This window comes from Erithacus rubecula, assembly GCF_903797595.1.
Source record: "Erithacus rubecula genome assembly, chromosome: 8".
Taxonomy (NCBI): Eukaryota; Metazoa; Chordata; class Aves; order Passeriformes; family Muscicapidae; genus Erithacus; species Erithacus rubecula.
The window spans coordinates 23,328,736-23,345,248 of NC_136659.1; the positions used below are offsets into that span (position 1 = coordinate 23,328,736).

At 48.6% G+C, this 16,513-nt stretch overlaps 1 protein-coding gene across 1 annotated transcript in view; it reads left to right on the plus strand.

The window, feature by feature from the left end:
* MARCHF4 (membrane associated ring-CH-type finger 4) overlaps nt 1-16,513 on the plus strand; it is a gene marked incomplete at its 5' end in the record, with an annotated part of 88,411 nt that overhangs the window by 55,006 nt on the left and 16,892 nt on the right. Inside the window, 2 exons of the mRNA XM_079311631.1 lie at nt 5,968-6,123; nt 14,742-14,934. Coding sequence (XP_079167757.1) covers nt 5,968-6,123; nt 14,742-14,934 — 349 coding nt within the window. The remainder of the gene's footprint in view (nt 1-5,967; nt 6,124-14,741; nt 14,935-16,513) is intronic.

Sequence of the window (16,513 nt, forward strand, 5' to 3'; positions counted from 1 at the left end):
TCCTTCAGCTCTGCAGTGACAGAAGAGTCCCCAAGGGGAATGGTAATGCTCAGAAAATGGAAAGTCTCCCTTCCCACTTCTCCATCCCACTCCCAAATTCTGAGCTGACACCTCTGTCATTGTCTGTCTCAGCAGTGGTGACAGGCACAAAAAACTGCAGACGGGAAAGAGCAGAGAAAACTTCAAATTTCCCTGGTCTCTGGTTTACCAGAGGCTGTGGGCATCAGCTGGAAAGTCATGCCTCTTGTGACAGTGGTGGGATGAGTTTTCCAGCAGGAGGCTGTGAAGCAGGTCCCACCCTGCCCTCCTCACATCTGTGGCTGCAGCCTTTCATGTGTTCATCACAGGTGCAGAAAAAGCCTGAGCAGGGTGGCAGCCCCAGCACTCCCTGCAGGTGCTGCAGCAGCAGCCTCTGTGGGTGGAAAGACAATTTGTGTTGTTTTTGGAGTACTGGGAGCTCTGCAGACGTGATGGCTTTGCAGAGAAACTCACTGTGAAACAAATGCTGGGTTTCAGCTCAGGACCTTGTGAGACACATCCCTTTCCCAACCAGCACCCACACTGCCAGACATCACCAAAATACTCCTGATGGTCCTGGAGGGCTGTGTGTTGGTTTTGCTGGGTGCACTGAAGCTGAGATCCCTGTCTGCTCACACCCAGCCTCCAGGCAGAGATGTCTGAGGCTTGTTGCTGTATTTTTCATGCCCTGTGAAAGATAAGTGCCCCATTCACCAGGCTGCCAGAACTAATACCCATTGAAAATTGCAGAAAACCATGAAAAAGCAGAGCTGTGCCCCCACCACACCCATCTCAGAGCCCCCAGCCTGACATGCCCAGCATTGGCTGCTCTTTGTACTGCTGAGAGATTGAGGAATCCTAGAGAGGGACCCACACCTCTACCTCAGCTGAGCCCTGCAGAGACATGATCCTGACCCAGGGAGCTGCCAGGCACAGAGCACACACCAGAGGCTTCAGCCAGGCAGTCACAGACTGAAAATCACAGCTGGGCAACAGAAACAATTGTCCTGAGCTGGATTTTTCTCCTTTATGGGGCTGCATTTTCTCTTGCCATTGGGGTGGGGGTACTCATAGCACCCCAGGGCACACAGATCTTGCCTGCCATGGTCAGTGCTGTCTCTGCATGCCACAGGGATATCAGGTCTTGGGGGGAAGCTGTGGGATGAGCCAATTCTGGTCACAAAGATGGCAGTTTGGATGATTAATTTTTCTAATCACTTGCATAGATTTTCTACAGGCTCTCCAGGTTTTAGGGAGGTGCCTGGTTGGGGTATTCTCCCAGCTGGGTCAAGAAAAGTCTCTCAGCAGATTTCTGCCAAGATGGAGACTGGGATCAGCACCCAGCTCTGCTGAGGTGCCTGGGGAAATGCCATCTCACCAGAGCCCCATTCATAACCATGCCCTGTGCTGTCTTCACACCACAGGACACTGAGGTCCATTCCTCTGGGTCCACACTGTGTCAGCTTCCCCCAGTGCTGGAGAATTTCATGCAACATAATACCTGTATATACACATAGATACCTATTGCATGTCCCTTGTTGCCTGTTGCTGGCTGGCACAGTGCTTGCATGCATGGGAAAGCATTTGAGATGCTGGTAATAACACATGTGTAGTTCAAAAGAATAGAAGGGCAACTCTTGGAAGTGTGTGAAGATGGAGTGGTCATTAGTACATGTTTATTGAAGTTTATCAGCTCTGTTACAATGGGCTGCTCTTTGCCATTGGACTTAATTTGTCTGTAATTATGTTCCTAATATAGAAATCATTTGGCATTTATTTGCTGTAATAAAACTTCCCATTGCATTTAAACTCAATGTGAAGATTTAAGTGTATTTAGGAGGCGCAGCTGAAGACCTGAAATTAAATGACCTTTTGCAAACAAGGCAAACTCAAATAAATGCTAGCAGTCAGATGCATGCATGCAGATCTGTGAGCAGCAGCAGCTGCATGTACACCCCCAGAGAGAGATGGCAGCCCTTGTGAGGGGACAACTCCTCCAGCATGTTCTCAATGAACTGCCCTGGCCCAGGGCACTGCTCCTGTGGCTGATGCTTGTGCCACTTTGCATACCTGAGCAGGGAAAATGCACAGGTGAAGGAAAAACTGCAGGTCTTAAGGTCACCATCAGCTCTCTTGGTTTCCTGTACAGCTTGCACTGGCTTTCAAAATGTTTTCTTTAATGGTTGTGGTAGCAGGATGTTGGTGACATGCTCTTTGCAGCTAGGCTGGTGCTCAGGAGCAGCCCAGGCAGCAGACACAGGTCAGCACAGCTGGGCCAACCCAGCCCAGCCACATCCTGGCCCAGTGACACCATCATCCCTTGCCCTGCCCTGTCTAAAGGAGGCTGGGTGGGCAAACTTGCTGTACTTAATTTGCAGTTAAAAGAGCAGGCCTGGGAAACACATGCCATGCCTGCTGGTGGGTGAGCAGCTGCAGCTGTGGCTGTGTGGATGAGCTCCCAGCACTGATAAATGACAGATAAAAGCCAGGAGAAAACACTGCCACCAGCACTCAGCAGGGGTGGGGTGACGCTGCTCCTGACGTGGTTATTTTCTCCCTGGATATACCAAGCACCACAAACATGCATCAGCAATATATTTTTTTTTCCCCATCCTTTCTCAGCAGTCCTCCCAGTAGGCTTTAAATAGCAGGGGGCAAATAATGATTAACCAGTTTGACGTATTCCAGTGGGTACAGACAGGGAATCCAGACAGAAAGGACAGAGCTGGAGCAGACCTGCTCTACTGCAGCATCTCCAGCAGCATTGTCCTCCTCAGGGTAAAGCCAGTTCAGCCTGGCCTTGCCCTTGCTGCACCTTGAGACAAGCTCCCATCACAGAAATAGGGAAGAACATTATATATAATTGCTTAGTATATTACTCTTTCCAGAAGTAGGGAAGAGTATTTCATGGTATGTTGAAATGGTTGTGGCTGAGCCAGACCACTCTTCCCCTTTTTTTAAACTCTTTTTTTTCCTAATTTAGGCTTGGATAACAGGAAAAAAAAAATAAACAAAAGAGGCAGGTGCCCTGACTTCAAAATATACTTGAGTGTTCCACCAGAGCAAGATGAGGTAGTGAGCAAGCTGAGGAGGAAGCTTGCAGTTGGGCAAAATTTCTAGTTACTGAAAAGGAAAAATGCTGCTTAGACTGATCCCAGTGATGGGATATAACTCTACAATGGGAAGAGTATTAGGGCAAAATATATTATTGCAAAAATAAATATTGTGAAGTAGGGAAATAGGCCCTTCGAGGGGTTTTTGGAGAGCAGTCCCCAAAAGGAATTGGTGAGAATGCTGCTATTTGAGCACTGGAGAATATGTTGTGCAGACCCATCTTCTATAAATGTGCAAAAATTGGTGTTAGGGATTTAATTTCCATCTCTAATTGTTGTGATTGGTGGCTCACTTTGAGTTTGCTTTTGTGTTCTTGTAGCTTTTAGCATCAGAGGACTCTGTATAGCAAAACCTTCCTGTGTATGGCAGCCAGTGGTCTGTTCCTGAGCTCTTTGTACAGCCAGCAATGAGACTTCCTCTCCTTTACTGTACAAAGGATTTATTCCTTTAATATGCCCCTGGTGTTTGTTTTTTTGCTGGTACAGGAGTGCATGTGTGAGTGTGTGCATGTGGCAGTGTTTTACAAATGCCTGCTGTGGACAGAATTGGGCTTCACAGTATGCAAAAATAGCTGTGTGCCACATACAAGGATATAATATTTCAGACGGCTGGAGAAAATGTGATAAATTGAGTTTTTGCTAGATTTGCTGAAATCGAGTTACTGGGGGTTTCACTTCCACAGCTGAATCCTGAGGTTGTAGGAGCTGGCAGGAGTGTGTGTTTGAGCATCCCAGTTTGGGAGGGAGGCTGGGTCCCCATGGTGCTGTAGGACATCTATGAACATCTCCTGGCTCTGAAGAGAGAAGCTCAGATTTCATAGACTCAGTTATTACAGAGCCCCAGAAGTCAGTGTGAGTCCAGGCTGTAGCTACAGCTTTTTCCCTCTGCCTTTGCCTGGAGGATGTTGCTCTTCATTCCTGCTCCATTCTGCTCCATTCCTGATCCCTCATCATTGATGCCTCCAGCTGCTCATTAGACAAAGTCCTGCACTCACCATTTTGAGCCCTGCAAGAGACCCTGGTGTGCAGTGAGGTGGAAAGGCAGGGATGCTGCAGATTTGGGAGGTTTCTGCCTGACCTCCTTAATGCTGGGGCCACACTTGTGTGCTGAGGAGTGAAGCTGTTGAGACAAAAAGGCACCAGGGATTGAGATGAGAAGGGCAAAGGCACAGAGCACTGGTCCCTGTACCAGGCTGGCTCTTGGTGTGGAAGAGTTTTGGCGAGTGGGGAAGTGGAGGAGTTGTGCCAAGTCCTGGTCCCTCCCTTTTTGCATCCTGTCTGGCAGTACCTGCTCTTCTGGGCTCCTTGTAACACCCCAGACCTGAGCCTCTAAATTGGACCTCACATGAGGAGTTTGAGTGCCAAATGTCAGTGCTCATTTCCCACTTTTCTCCCATTTAATACTTGCCTGCTTCCCTTCTTCTGATTTGTCATGTCACCCCTTTCCAGGGGGAAAAGGTGCCTACAACCCTCCTTGCTGCCCCTCTCCCTTTGCATCCCCTCCAATATGTAATAAAAACCAGTAACAAGTAGAGCCAAGGCTGGGTTTGTAACATAAACAGCTATTTACAGTTATGCTAAAATTTCATGAAAGATGACATTTTTAGGTCACCTAGCTGAAACAAATGAAACGATTAACATGTTTGCATTGGGTTTCATAAAAAGAAGTATCACTCTTGCCCAGTGTGGCACTCAGTTCCTTAGGTCCTGAGACCTGATGTAGTGACCTAGAAGCTGAGACAGTTTCCCACCAGGGCTAGCAAGAGCAGGATCTGATTCATAACCCAGTTGGAATGGATGTCTTTTACCATATCCAGCAGTGTCCAGTGCCAGGGTCTGTTATCCTGGTGCTCCATCAGGCTTCTGATGAGGCTGATCTGGGCTGTAAGAGCAAATATCTCCTGCCCAATGCTGAAAGTATGATCCAACCTTCCCTGTCCCATAGATATTCTGCCTTTAAAAGCTTTTTAATCTTGGAACACAGCTAAATACACTACTGGAATCTGTAGTATGGCTTTTAAACACTAAACAGTGAGGGGTAAAATGTAATGGCTTTCTCCTAGCCTAAATAACCAATGGCAAACAACTGTAAAGAGCTCCTGAGCTTGTGTGCAGAGAGGAATTTAGTCTCTTGGTGAACAGGATGAAAGCAGATGTATCAGGATAATACAGGTTTTTGTGGATACCCTTTTAAAAGCTACACCAGAAGCAAGGGAGTGACCAGGAGGTTCAGTGTTTCGGCCACCACTCATAACTGTCTGGGTCACAAGCCAGGACACAATTTCTCCACCTTGCTTGCCTTCTAGGGTGCAAATAGCCAGTGTAATTCAGCAGTATGACTGTCTGGAGAAAGTGGACAGTGTGGGTGAGAAATTTGAGGACCTTTTTCCTGCCTGGGCTTGAGGAAGCTACCCTGGTCTGAGCAGGACATCAGTCAGCAGCAGAGGCTGTCTCACAGCTTATCACCACCACCAACCTCACAGTCTAAAATAGGTAGCAGAGAGACAAAAATAAGGTTGCTAACAGAAGTGTGTCCACTGGTTGGGGTCAGTGTGAGTCCTCTGGAATCTGGTAAGAGCTGTGCTCATCTAGCTTTTCCTTCAGTGGTGACAAGGCAGCATTTGAGACCATTACATCCCTGACAGTCTCAGTTCACATCAGCCAAGCACTATTAGAGGGAAAAGGGCTGGAAGCAGCAATGTTGTCCGAGCCAAACCAGGTAAAAAGAAAGAGAGCTGAAATGGTGGATGAGGGAGCTTCTGTCATGGCGTGCCAGGTGTGCTGTGCCCTGCCTGTGCAGGAGGGAGGCCTGGCTGATGCTGTCTGTCTCTTTCAGGGGGAGCTGCTGAGCCCGTGCCGATGCGACGGATCTGTGAAGTGCACGCACCAGCCGTGCCTGATCAAATGGATCAGTGAGAGAGGCTGCTGGAGCTGTGAGCTGTGTTACTACAAGTATCACGTCATTGCCATAAGCACAAAGAACCCTCTGCAGGTAAAGGTACTAGAGACATTTCAAAGTCTATTTATTCTTGTTTCAATTTTTGTTTCTGGAAGCAACTGGATTTTACCTGTGTGGGTTTTCCTTCCCTGTGCACAGGGATTCATATGCCTGAGACACTTAGAAAAGGTTGCCAGGGGCTGGTCCAAAGAGGCCCCATGTTCTGCTCAGTGGTTCTGGGAGCATCTCTTGGGAGTCTGCTATTTCTGTCCTTGGCAATTCCTATATTCACTTGCCTCCTGTTGAAAATTCCACAATAGTGTTATAACACCTCAGAGCCATTCAAATGTGTTCCTCCACTGGAGACCACAGGTGTGCCTGTCTCCAGGGCCAGGCAAGGACAGCATCATTGTGGGATTTACTGCAACAGAGCACACAATCTGTGACTGAGCAGTTGAGACTCCACGTGTCTATAGTTGTGCCATTAATCCTGATCTCCTGCTGAGGCTCTGCCGTGTTGGCGTGAGGGATAGAGGAGGCAGATGGAGGGTTTTTAGGGCCCTCCTCTCTGATCTCACCACCTTTTTCACTATACTGCTCTCCCACAATCATGGCATGGCATAAGAGGTGTTGACTGATACTCTGGTGTCTTCAAACCTGATTCTTGATGAACTTTTGCAGATGTGCACACAACAGGTAAAGCACATCTTGATGTGAGTGACCATGAAAGTGATCCAAGGACCCACATTCTTTCATATCTCAAAAGCATTGTAGTTGAATAAGTAGCAGTAGAGACTGGTGATTTAAAATCAGGATTCAGAAACCTGTGTGACTATTAAAAATGGGATAAATTATCCTTAATAGCTATTGATTTATTGCAGGGGCAATGCCTGAAGATGCATTAATTGCTGCGTGCCTTTGCTGAGCACCGTTAGTGCCTCGGCCATGAGGAAGCACATTACATCCAGGCACTGCTGCTTAATCAGCACCATCAGGGCTGGAGAGGCATTACAGTGATTTGGAGACCAGGTCACATCTGCAGAGATTTCAGTCTGTCCAGTGCCTGGCCCTCTGCAGGTCACTCTCTGCAAGGAAGCAAGGACAGTGCTGGTGATGGTGCCCAGTTGTACAGGGGAGTGGGGGAATGCAAACTCCTGCTCTCTCCTTCAAATTGTAATCTCTGTGTGGTTTTTTCTAGGCCTGTGGTCACTTACCACACTGAGGAAAAAGAGACAACCCATTAGGACTCCAGACTTAAATGGAGTAGTGAAATTAGGGGGGCATCATGGGGAAACTTTGCTGAAGGGAAGGAAAAATCTGCTTGCTCCTTGAGAGTCCCTACAGCTTCTGATTCAATTTTCCATGAGCCATGGGCTGGACACATCAGTAGTTTCATCCCAAGCCTCAGACCCAGAATATTTTAATTTCTTGGCTCTAATAACTCAGAGCAGATTGAAACACAGTGGGGGAGATGTGGACAGAGCAGCTTTTGTTTATTTCTGGAAAGCCGCTCCATGAGTGCCCTAGTGCTTCCTCAGATTGAGGATGTGATGCTGAGCAGCATTGAAGGTTTGTGGGTACAAATCTGTGTCTCCAGAACTGCCTTTGATGTGTGACTTCCAAATGTTCTGCACTTTCAGGTGGCTCAGGGCTTTCTTCATGTTCCTCACCAACTTAAATTTTGTTGGAGTTGCTCATGGACAAACTCCCACCTCACACACAACATTGCAGAGCCTGTGCAAAGCTTCTCTCTCTCTGGGCTCCCCTGAAAGTGGCCTGCCCTGCTGGCCTTTGCCATGAACACAAACCTGAGTGGCAGAAACAGCTGAGTTAGAGAGCTCAGCTCCAGGAGCAAGGGTCCCAGAGGACTGTGCAGATCTGGGACTTTTAGCCTTCACGTTGCTGGATTAGACTTCAGAGCACTTCTCACAGAAGCACTGGGAAATTTGGAGGATGGGAAGAAGTAACTGGAGTGAAAAGGCACTTGGCCTGGAATAAATGCAGTGTGTAGAGCTGCAGCTGCGTGCCTGGCTGCCCTGTCTGGTGCCAGCACAAAGACGCTGCTGGAGAACAGATGCTACACTGGCATTAATTTGCAAAATCCTGTGGGAAGTGGCTGATGCACCAGGCCAGGACTTCCTACCAGGACCAAGGGCTTGGGCCCCCTGTAACCCATCACTGTGGGGCCCATTTCTCACTACCTCATTTCTCAGTGGCTCTCACCATCTGGTAGGATGCTGGGAAGAGGAGGCAGAGAGGACACAGGAGTTAGGATGCCCCAACACTGTATCCCATAACAAGTCACAGCATGTGCAGGTGGGAGGAGCATCCTTTCTGCTTGGTCTGCATCCCACATGTGGATAACACAGGCCAGCTGGACATACAGGCATATCTCAAAGTCCCTGACCTTTCATCTCAGGGTCTGCTGGAACTTGGGCCCAGCTTTATTCTTACAAGAAATCTTTGAATTTCTCAAGCACAGTTTTTGGAGGGCAAATGCTGTAGGAAGTCAAGGTCATCTATTTTTCTAGACCAACCATAATACAGGCAAGGACCACATAAGCCTCATGTCCTTGTCAAATATAACCTGTTTGGGTGATGCTCTGAGCCTGGCTAGATTCTAGCCAGTAACATAGCCTACCTCTCTCCTGTGTCCTCTCATCTGATGGGCTGCTGGGAAGCCAGATCCAGACAGCTGGCAGACCTGGGCTCCCTGAATCATGTCCAGTTGGTCCAAGCAGAGCACATCCAACACCCACATGTTCCCTGGGACCTGCATGTTTCTCTGCCCATTTTGACATCTGCACATTTTTTGGAGTGCTTAGAAGCACAGCATGGGCCAGATGTGTCTGGAGACTCATGGTGTGGGCAGAGAAGTTACAGCCGGGTTCATGCATAATTAACACAGGCTCCTTCCAGCCTCCAGGCTATTATGATGTTTCATACCAGAGAGAGACCTTTAGTCTGCTATTTTGGCAGAATTAATCTCTATAAATTAACCCACTCCACTCCCGCTCCCTGAAGTGCAAAGGTCTTAAAGCAGCAACACTGCTGACCTGCTGAGACTGGGGGATTAAAGTTGTTGGACAACATAGCAGGTGTCCTGCCAAGCAGCAGTCGGGCAGCAAATGAGCAAAAATATTCCATCAGCTGTGAGCAACCAGGAAATCCAGAGCTTTTGTCCATCCATCCATCCATCCATCCATCCATCCATCCATCCATCCATCCATCCATCCATCCATCCATTCTCCTGCTCTCCAGTTTGCCAGTCACCAAGAATCACAGGCTTGGTGGGTTTAAATGCCTCCCTCCACAGCAATACCATTGTAAAGCCCATGATTTTAAAAAGACCCTGAAGACACAGGGGTTTAGAAGCATGTGATAGTGCTGCCTGCACCCTGGTGCTGGTACACAGTGACTAGGTATCTGCCTCAATGGCCTCTGAATTGTATTTAATCTATCCACATCCACTCTGATGCTCTGGTTTTAGCAAAGAAAAAATCTGTTTGAACCAACCTTCCCAGCAACTGTCTGCAGTCTTGAGGAGTTCAACTCTGATTTACTGTTATGTCTGATTCTTCCTGCCTTGCAGGCTATTTCATCTCCAAAGATCCCCAGTTATCCAGTGCTGGGGTTGGGATCTGGTCTCTGCTCTCCTCTGGCTTCATTTTGCCCATGGTGATGATCTTTTAGGAGCTGATGAGTGCTCTTACATGGGCTCTTCATCAGGACACACACATCTGCAAGAATGGCTGAGCTCACAGGGTATTTGAACTTCAGTCTGAGATCCTGAGCTAAAAAGCTTGAGGCAAGTTTACTGGTGTCTCCTGGTTGTCCCAGCCTGCTGAATCAGTTGTGTTGAGCATGAGCTTTGCTGGTCCTGCTGAGCTGCAGCCTGCAAGAAATGGGTGCAGTCACTGCAAGAGAGACTTCAGGGCCTGTGTGTTATAACAGGAATTTTCCAGGATGCCAGTGCTGTAGCCTGAGTCTTACCAGATGCTGTGGCACATGGAGGAGGGGGGTTTCCATCATTGCACATTTCCATTACATAGCCCTGCTGGGCCCTCCCTTCTCCTTGATGCTTTTCTAGTATCTGAATAAGCCACAGCATCTGTAAGTGTGCAGAAGGGAAGCTCTGCCACAGCAGTGGCTTAATTTTGCTTGGTGAATTTATAAAAAATATAGCCATCCTTCTAGAACATAATTGAGGAGGATGCCCAGGGTCTTGGGACAGCAGCAAGGGGAGAGCCACACCTAAGCAGTGCTGCAAATGATCCTCTCCAACCTTCTAGGAAAAACCTCCTCTTGCTTGTGACCCTGGGTCTGAGAATTAAATTGCTGACTAGCACAGCTCAGGATGTTAATGATGTGTATTAAGGGGACGTGTCAGATACAGCAATAAAAATAAACTGCACTGCCTGAGGCAGGCATAGAGGAGCTCTCAGGGGAGTGCAGGAAGGCTTTGCCAACAAATGAGACTTCTTTGCAAGCTGCTGCAGTAAGACATAGACATCTTCTGCAGGCAATATGTGCCTTGGATATGCTGGTGCTTGGGAACCTTTGTAGGCTGCAGGTGCCAAGGAAAAGGAAATACAGATCAGGCCTTAAATACAATAGTAATGACATTATTCATGTGTGTTACATTAACAGGTTTTTGCTTACAAGCCTCTAACAAGCACTGGAGCAAACAGGGAAACAGGTTTGTGTCAAGTAGAACTTGGAGGTTATGAAACAGTGCAAGAGAACAAGTAACATGACTTGAAGGCACCAGTCCCAGCTTGGTCCCTGACTAAAGTCATCACAAATGTCAGATCTGAGCTCCTAAGAAGCCCTTTCTGAGGCATCTGGGTTGCAGAGCTTTGCCATTTTGGCAAAATGGGAAACTTGGGGAAATTGGTCTGAGACAGAGTAGTGTTTTGCACCTGCAGACATGGGTGCTGTGCCAGAGCACTTGGCCCAGGGGGTGGTAGCAGAGGACAGACAGCTCCAGACAGCTTCTCCAGAATAGTTTGGAGTGTTGGAGCACTTTTCCAGTGCAGGTGGCAGACCATCACAGAGAGCTGCTTGGGCATGCTCTCAAGCCATTGTGAGTGTGGAGCTCACAAAGCTGACCCTGTTATCCTGTAGGAACCTTTAAAGCTTTTTGGTGCCACCAAGTCCTTAGTTCTGCCCTGTTCAGCACTGGCAGAGCATCTGTGGGTCTTTCTACCTGCCCAGAGGTCACGTCCCTGGCTGGCAGCCTAGGTGAGATGAGTTGTTACAGGTGAACTTCAGTGCAGCTCAGTGGCTGCCAGGAGCTCGAGTCATTATCAGCTGAGGGAACAAGGGCTCAGCTTTAGGTCTCTCCCCACAAGGTGGGATTGCTTGACACTGTGATCTTGCTAGATCTTGAACATTTGAGCTGGAGATTTGGAGGGAAGGGGCTGTGTCTGCTGCCAGGCATTCAGACAGAGAGGTTTGGGAGTTTCAGATGTGGCAGTAAAGGGACTCCAGAGCTGCTGAAACCTCTCTTTGCAGCTCTAGAGGTGACCCAAGGATGACAGGGTCACCTGCCAAATCCCTGATCTAATGGCCATAATGAGGGTGGAAAGAGCTTAGGAGAAAGGATAATTTTCTAAGGACTGTTATGAAATCTGCAAGATAGTGCTGTGACTGAGGTGAGCTCTTAAGGCTACCAGTGCAGGGACACATCAAGCTGAGCTCCTGCAGCTGAAATTCATCAGCACATTCCATCTCTGAACAGCTCTTGGGCCTCTCTGTCTGAGCACTTACAGGAGTAACAGGCTCTATTTTCTGTCTCATGCTAAGATCTTCTATCTCATCTTAGTGTGTAGCAAAATGGAATTAAACGATGAAAAAAAATTACTCTAGTTATTAGAGGCTCATGCTAGATGTAGGATGCTAAATTGGAGTTCTCAGGGTTGCCAGAGAGAAAAATACAACATTTATTACTTCCTTTTTTTTTTTTTTTTTAAACTGTAAAATATTAAATTCATCTGGAAGCTGGCTGTTTTCCCCAATGCTCAGCTTTGACCCATTTACCTCCTTGCCAGAGGGTAATCACACCCCAGTGCCACCTTCTGAACACAGTCAGGACTGCTGCTGTGTGTGTCACTGTCACTTGGTGCCAGATGCAGGGGGAGAGTGTCCTACCCCCTGGCACAGCTGACAGACTTCAGGCTCTTCATTATCACCACAGTGAACTTCCCTGCAGCCACTGCCAGCTGAGCAGTGTCAGCCACTGTCCCTGCCAGTGCTCCAGTCTCTGTTCCCAGTCAAGGGGAGCAGGGTTTGGGGTCTGCACTCAGGTGTAACTCTCTGTTCTCTGATCCCATCCCTTTGACAATAGTGCTGCACCTATCCTCCCTTTCTCTGCAAAGCCATGGTGTTGGTTGTACATGGCTTCTAGTTGTAGAAAACAGTTCTTTCTTATCTTTCCTTCATCTCTAATTTCTACCTTGGAAGGACCTGTTGCTACCAGAGGCCTTGCAGTGTGCCAGGCAGATGGTGAGGAGCCAGTCCATTACCTCCTCAAGAGAGCGAAATGATGCAGAATGATTTGGCTGGCACAGTCACACGTGGGTCAGAGTGAGGGGCCTGCAGTAAAGCCTTCACCTGCAGCACCAGGCTGTGCTCCCAGCACTCCCATTCCCTTCCAGTCAGCCACAGGCACTGGAAGGGGAGGTGAGGTCTGGAGAAAGCTGCAGGGGTGAAACTGCAACCCCACACACATAGCCAAGCTCCCTCCCCATCACATGAATTTAGTCCTAGAGCCCTGGGCTAATGGCATTACTTGCAAACTTGTCCTGAATTGGCTTATGGTGCTGTTGAGAACAAAGCTGAGGAGCTGATGGGAGGATGGCAGAGCTGCTTATCCCACCCTCAAAGCCAGGTTTGTGATGGGTGCTGGGTGGCCTTTGCTCTGCTTTATCAGGAGAGGAGTTGCATCATTGTTCCTTTCCTGTGGACTCCAGCAGCCCTGCAGCATTGGGACTTCAGGCTGTTCACTGTCTGACCTTCTCAGTGGCACAAAGGGGCCAGGTGTGTGCCTGGATTTGGTGGAGCTGAGCCCAGTCCTGCTTCTGTGGGGAACAAGCTTTCTCTGCTCAGCAGCTCTGTGGCCATTTCTGTGGCCAACTACCCAATGAGCTGGTACTGCCCAGCCCACCTCACTGAGCTGTACATCCATAGACAATTCGAGGGCTGTCTGCCCTTGCAGGATGAAAGCCAAGGAGCAAGGCTGGCAGAGGCAGAGGAATCTCCTTCAGCTGCAACCCAGAGACCTCAGCCTCTGGCTGAAGCTCTCCTTTGTTCCTCTCCAAATGCAGGAGGAGTGCATTTGGTTCAGGAGTTTGGTCACTGACTGGTTACAGTGCTGTGTGTGCCTGTACCAGCACAAGTTACTTCAGTCAGGGTTCAAGTTTCAGGCTTGCAAAAAACATTGCTAACTCCTGGCTGGCCTGGGCATTAGAGAGGTGTCCAGTACTTGAACTCCCTTCTTGCACTGCAAAAGGATGGGACTGCAGAAGGATTGCTGGGTGATACTTCTGTCCTAGGATGTGTTTGACAAACATGCATGGCACTGAGATCTCACAAGACTGACACTTCATGGGGACACTGAATTTTGACTGAATCTAGACTAAATATTTTCAACTCCTCTGAATCCTCTGTACCTGCAGGAGGTTGAAGTCCATCTTTGTTTATCCTCCTGCCAGTCCCACTGTGATTTCAAGGGTATGTATCTCACAGCTAGAGGTGGCCTATATACTCCAATGCCAGGACAGACTGTCTCTCCTCAGCCTGTTTACACACTTGATTTTTGATTTGCAGGAGATGCTATGGGCCATGTCCCCAAGTCTTGTTAAAGACACCAATTTCTGCTCTTGGTTTTATAGGACAGTTTTCTCAGCAGTGTAAATCTGAGTGGGGAGGTTTTATGCTGGATGACAGAGAGGAGTCTGGGCTTAGGATATTTATAACGTAGCTTATACAAAGCTATTTGACAAAGTGAATGGATTTGGAGGAGTTATTTCTATTTTTTTCTTTTTCTGAGGAAGAAGCATTGACGTTTACCTTGGAGCACAGCCTGAATATGTCATCATCTAAAGGCAGGGTGTCCTGACCACAACAACTTGTGTTTGTAGCAAGTTCTGTGGGATGTTCATTGCCACTGTGAGATCCTACCTAGGGCTGTGATCATGTCAGATCTCAAAAGTGGCACAGAGCCAGCTTATGTGAGGCCTTCAAAAGAAAGCTTGGTTCTTTGAGAGATTTATTCTTATGGTACTGGGATGCCCTGGCTGAGGATGTTGCCTGGCCTCTATTTGAGGGAGCAACTGAACTGGTTTGTGATGGCCATCACAGATCTGCTGTCATGGGGATGCTGTTTTTGGTGTCCATCCTGCCTCGCTCAGGTGGCTGTGCTTTCCTGGTGAGATGCAGGATTCCTTTCCATTGCCTCTTCAGCAGTGCTCTCAAGAAACCCAAGGCCATGCACTACTAAACAACTCCCATGCTCCATCCCAGATGTGGGTGGTGTAAAAGCACCTGTGCCCTTGGGTGCTCTTTGAGATCTCCAGAGCCACCACAACCATCTAAAACAGCGATGTGCTCCAAGTAACTAATCTCTTCACTTTTGTCCTTCCTCCCTCCCTCTTGTCCCCTCCCTACAGTGGCAGGCCATCTCTCTGACAGTCATTGAGAAGGTTCAGATAGCAGCAGCCATCCTGGGTTCCCTCTTCCTCATCGCCAGTATCTCGTGGCTCATCTGGTCGACCTTCAGTCCTTCAGCCAAGTGGCAGCGCCAGGACCTGCTCTTCCAGATCTGCTATGGAATGTATGGCTTCATGGACATTGTCTGTATAGGTGGGTGATCACATCTCACACCCAGGCCACGTGGCAGGAGTGGGACATGGCCTGGAGAGCCAGCCCATGCAGTTTGGCTTGGATGGAGTGTCCACAGCTTTTCCTCCTCTTTGATTTTATGGCCCATTTTTCCCTGTTCTCTCAGCTCACCTGGGTGGTCCCAGAGTGTTTCCTTGGCTGGGCTGGCAGAGGGACCTGCAAAAATACCAGAAAGAAACAGATGTCTGTTTGGAGCAAGAAGAGGGTGGGGAGGTCTGGGGGAGGTTGGGGAGTGTAAGGCTTTAGAGAAACTCCTTTCCTCCTGGAGTAGGTGATTTAGGGTCTGCCCCACACCAGGCATGGCAGGGTCTCTGCATACACAGCTCCTTGGCTCTCTAGCCAGTCTCTGCCAGACAGGAGTGCCTTCCCCTTCTTTGTCCACCTTGGAGCTGCAAGTCCCAACCAGGTCCCAGCCAGCCTGGGGTCTTTGTCAGGTTGCTGGTACAGAGCAGCTCTTTTAAGGATGCAGTGCCTCACTCACACTCACTCACACAAGCCCAGAGAACACAGCCAGCTGCTGGCAGCCTGACCCCAATAGAGTCTCCCTGGGACCATTGCAGATCTGCAGGATGGAGGGACATAGCTGCCAGCACTTGCAGCAGCTCCTGAAACACTCTGGTGAACACCAGCCACCTCCAAATGTGTCCCAAGCAGTGTCCACCCAAGCACAAGATAACTTGTCAGATCAAATGACCCTGACAAGGAGCAAAAAGGGAACCAGAGAGCTCTTCATGTCTGGGTCCTGCCAGTAGGAAAAGGCAGTCCTGTTCACTTGATGGATGTGTGTATGTGTGGATAGAGCCATTCCAGAGGGAAGAACAGACCCCATTCCAGCCCTCAGGAGAAGCAGGACAGAGCAGCAACTGGTGGAATTTGGGTGCAGAAGTAAAACAGACCCAGTGGCAGGGGCAGAATTCTGGACTGCACACCCTGGTGTCCATGTTCAAATGGCTCTTGGCCTCAGCAGCCTTCCAGCACAGGACTTGGGCCTGCCAAGACAATTCCTCTCACTGTGCTAGCAATGAGATGTGAGCTTGGCCTGTAGAGATCATCCTGCTCCTTCATGAGGTGCTGGTGGAGCTACCACATCTCCCCAGGAACAAACTGTGACAAGGGGGCTTAAAGAGAGATGGGAAGCACCCACATGTTGGCACAATAGGCACAGCAGGTGATGTCCTCTTGCTGGGGGAAATGAAGGTGGAAAAAAATTTTTACATGTGTTGTGCACATGTATTGTCTTGTTGGCAGGGGACAGAAGTGGAGAGCTCTGGCCTGGGCAGACATCAGTAACATGATTAACTGGCTTTGATAAAGCTTCCAGAGCTGAGGGAAGCTGATTAGCTCATCTGTTAATAGGAGCTAAATCTTCCCATATAGCAGAGAACAAGCCATGCCAACCTTGAACTGAAGGGGAACTGGGCAGACACATCAGATTTTAGGTTCTTTTGTTTGTTTGTTTCTGTTAATTTTTCTAAGGATTTGGCTTCTATTTCTCTTTTCCACCTTCTCTGAGGGAAAAATAAGTTTATTTGCATCTCCA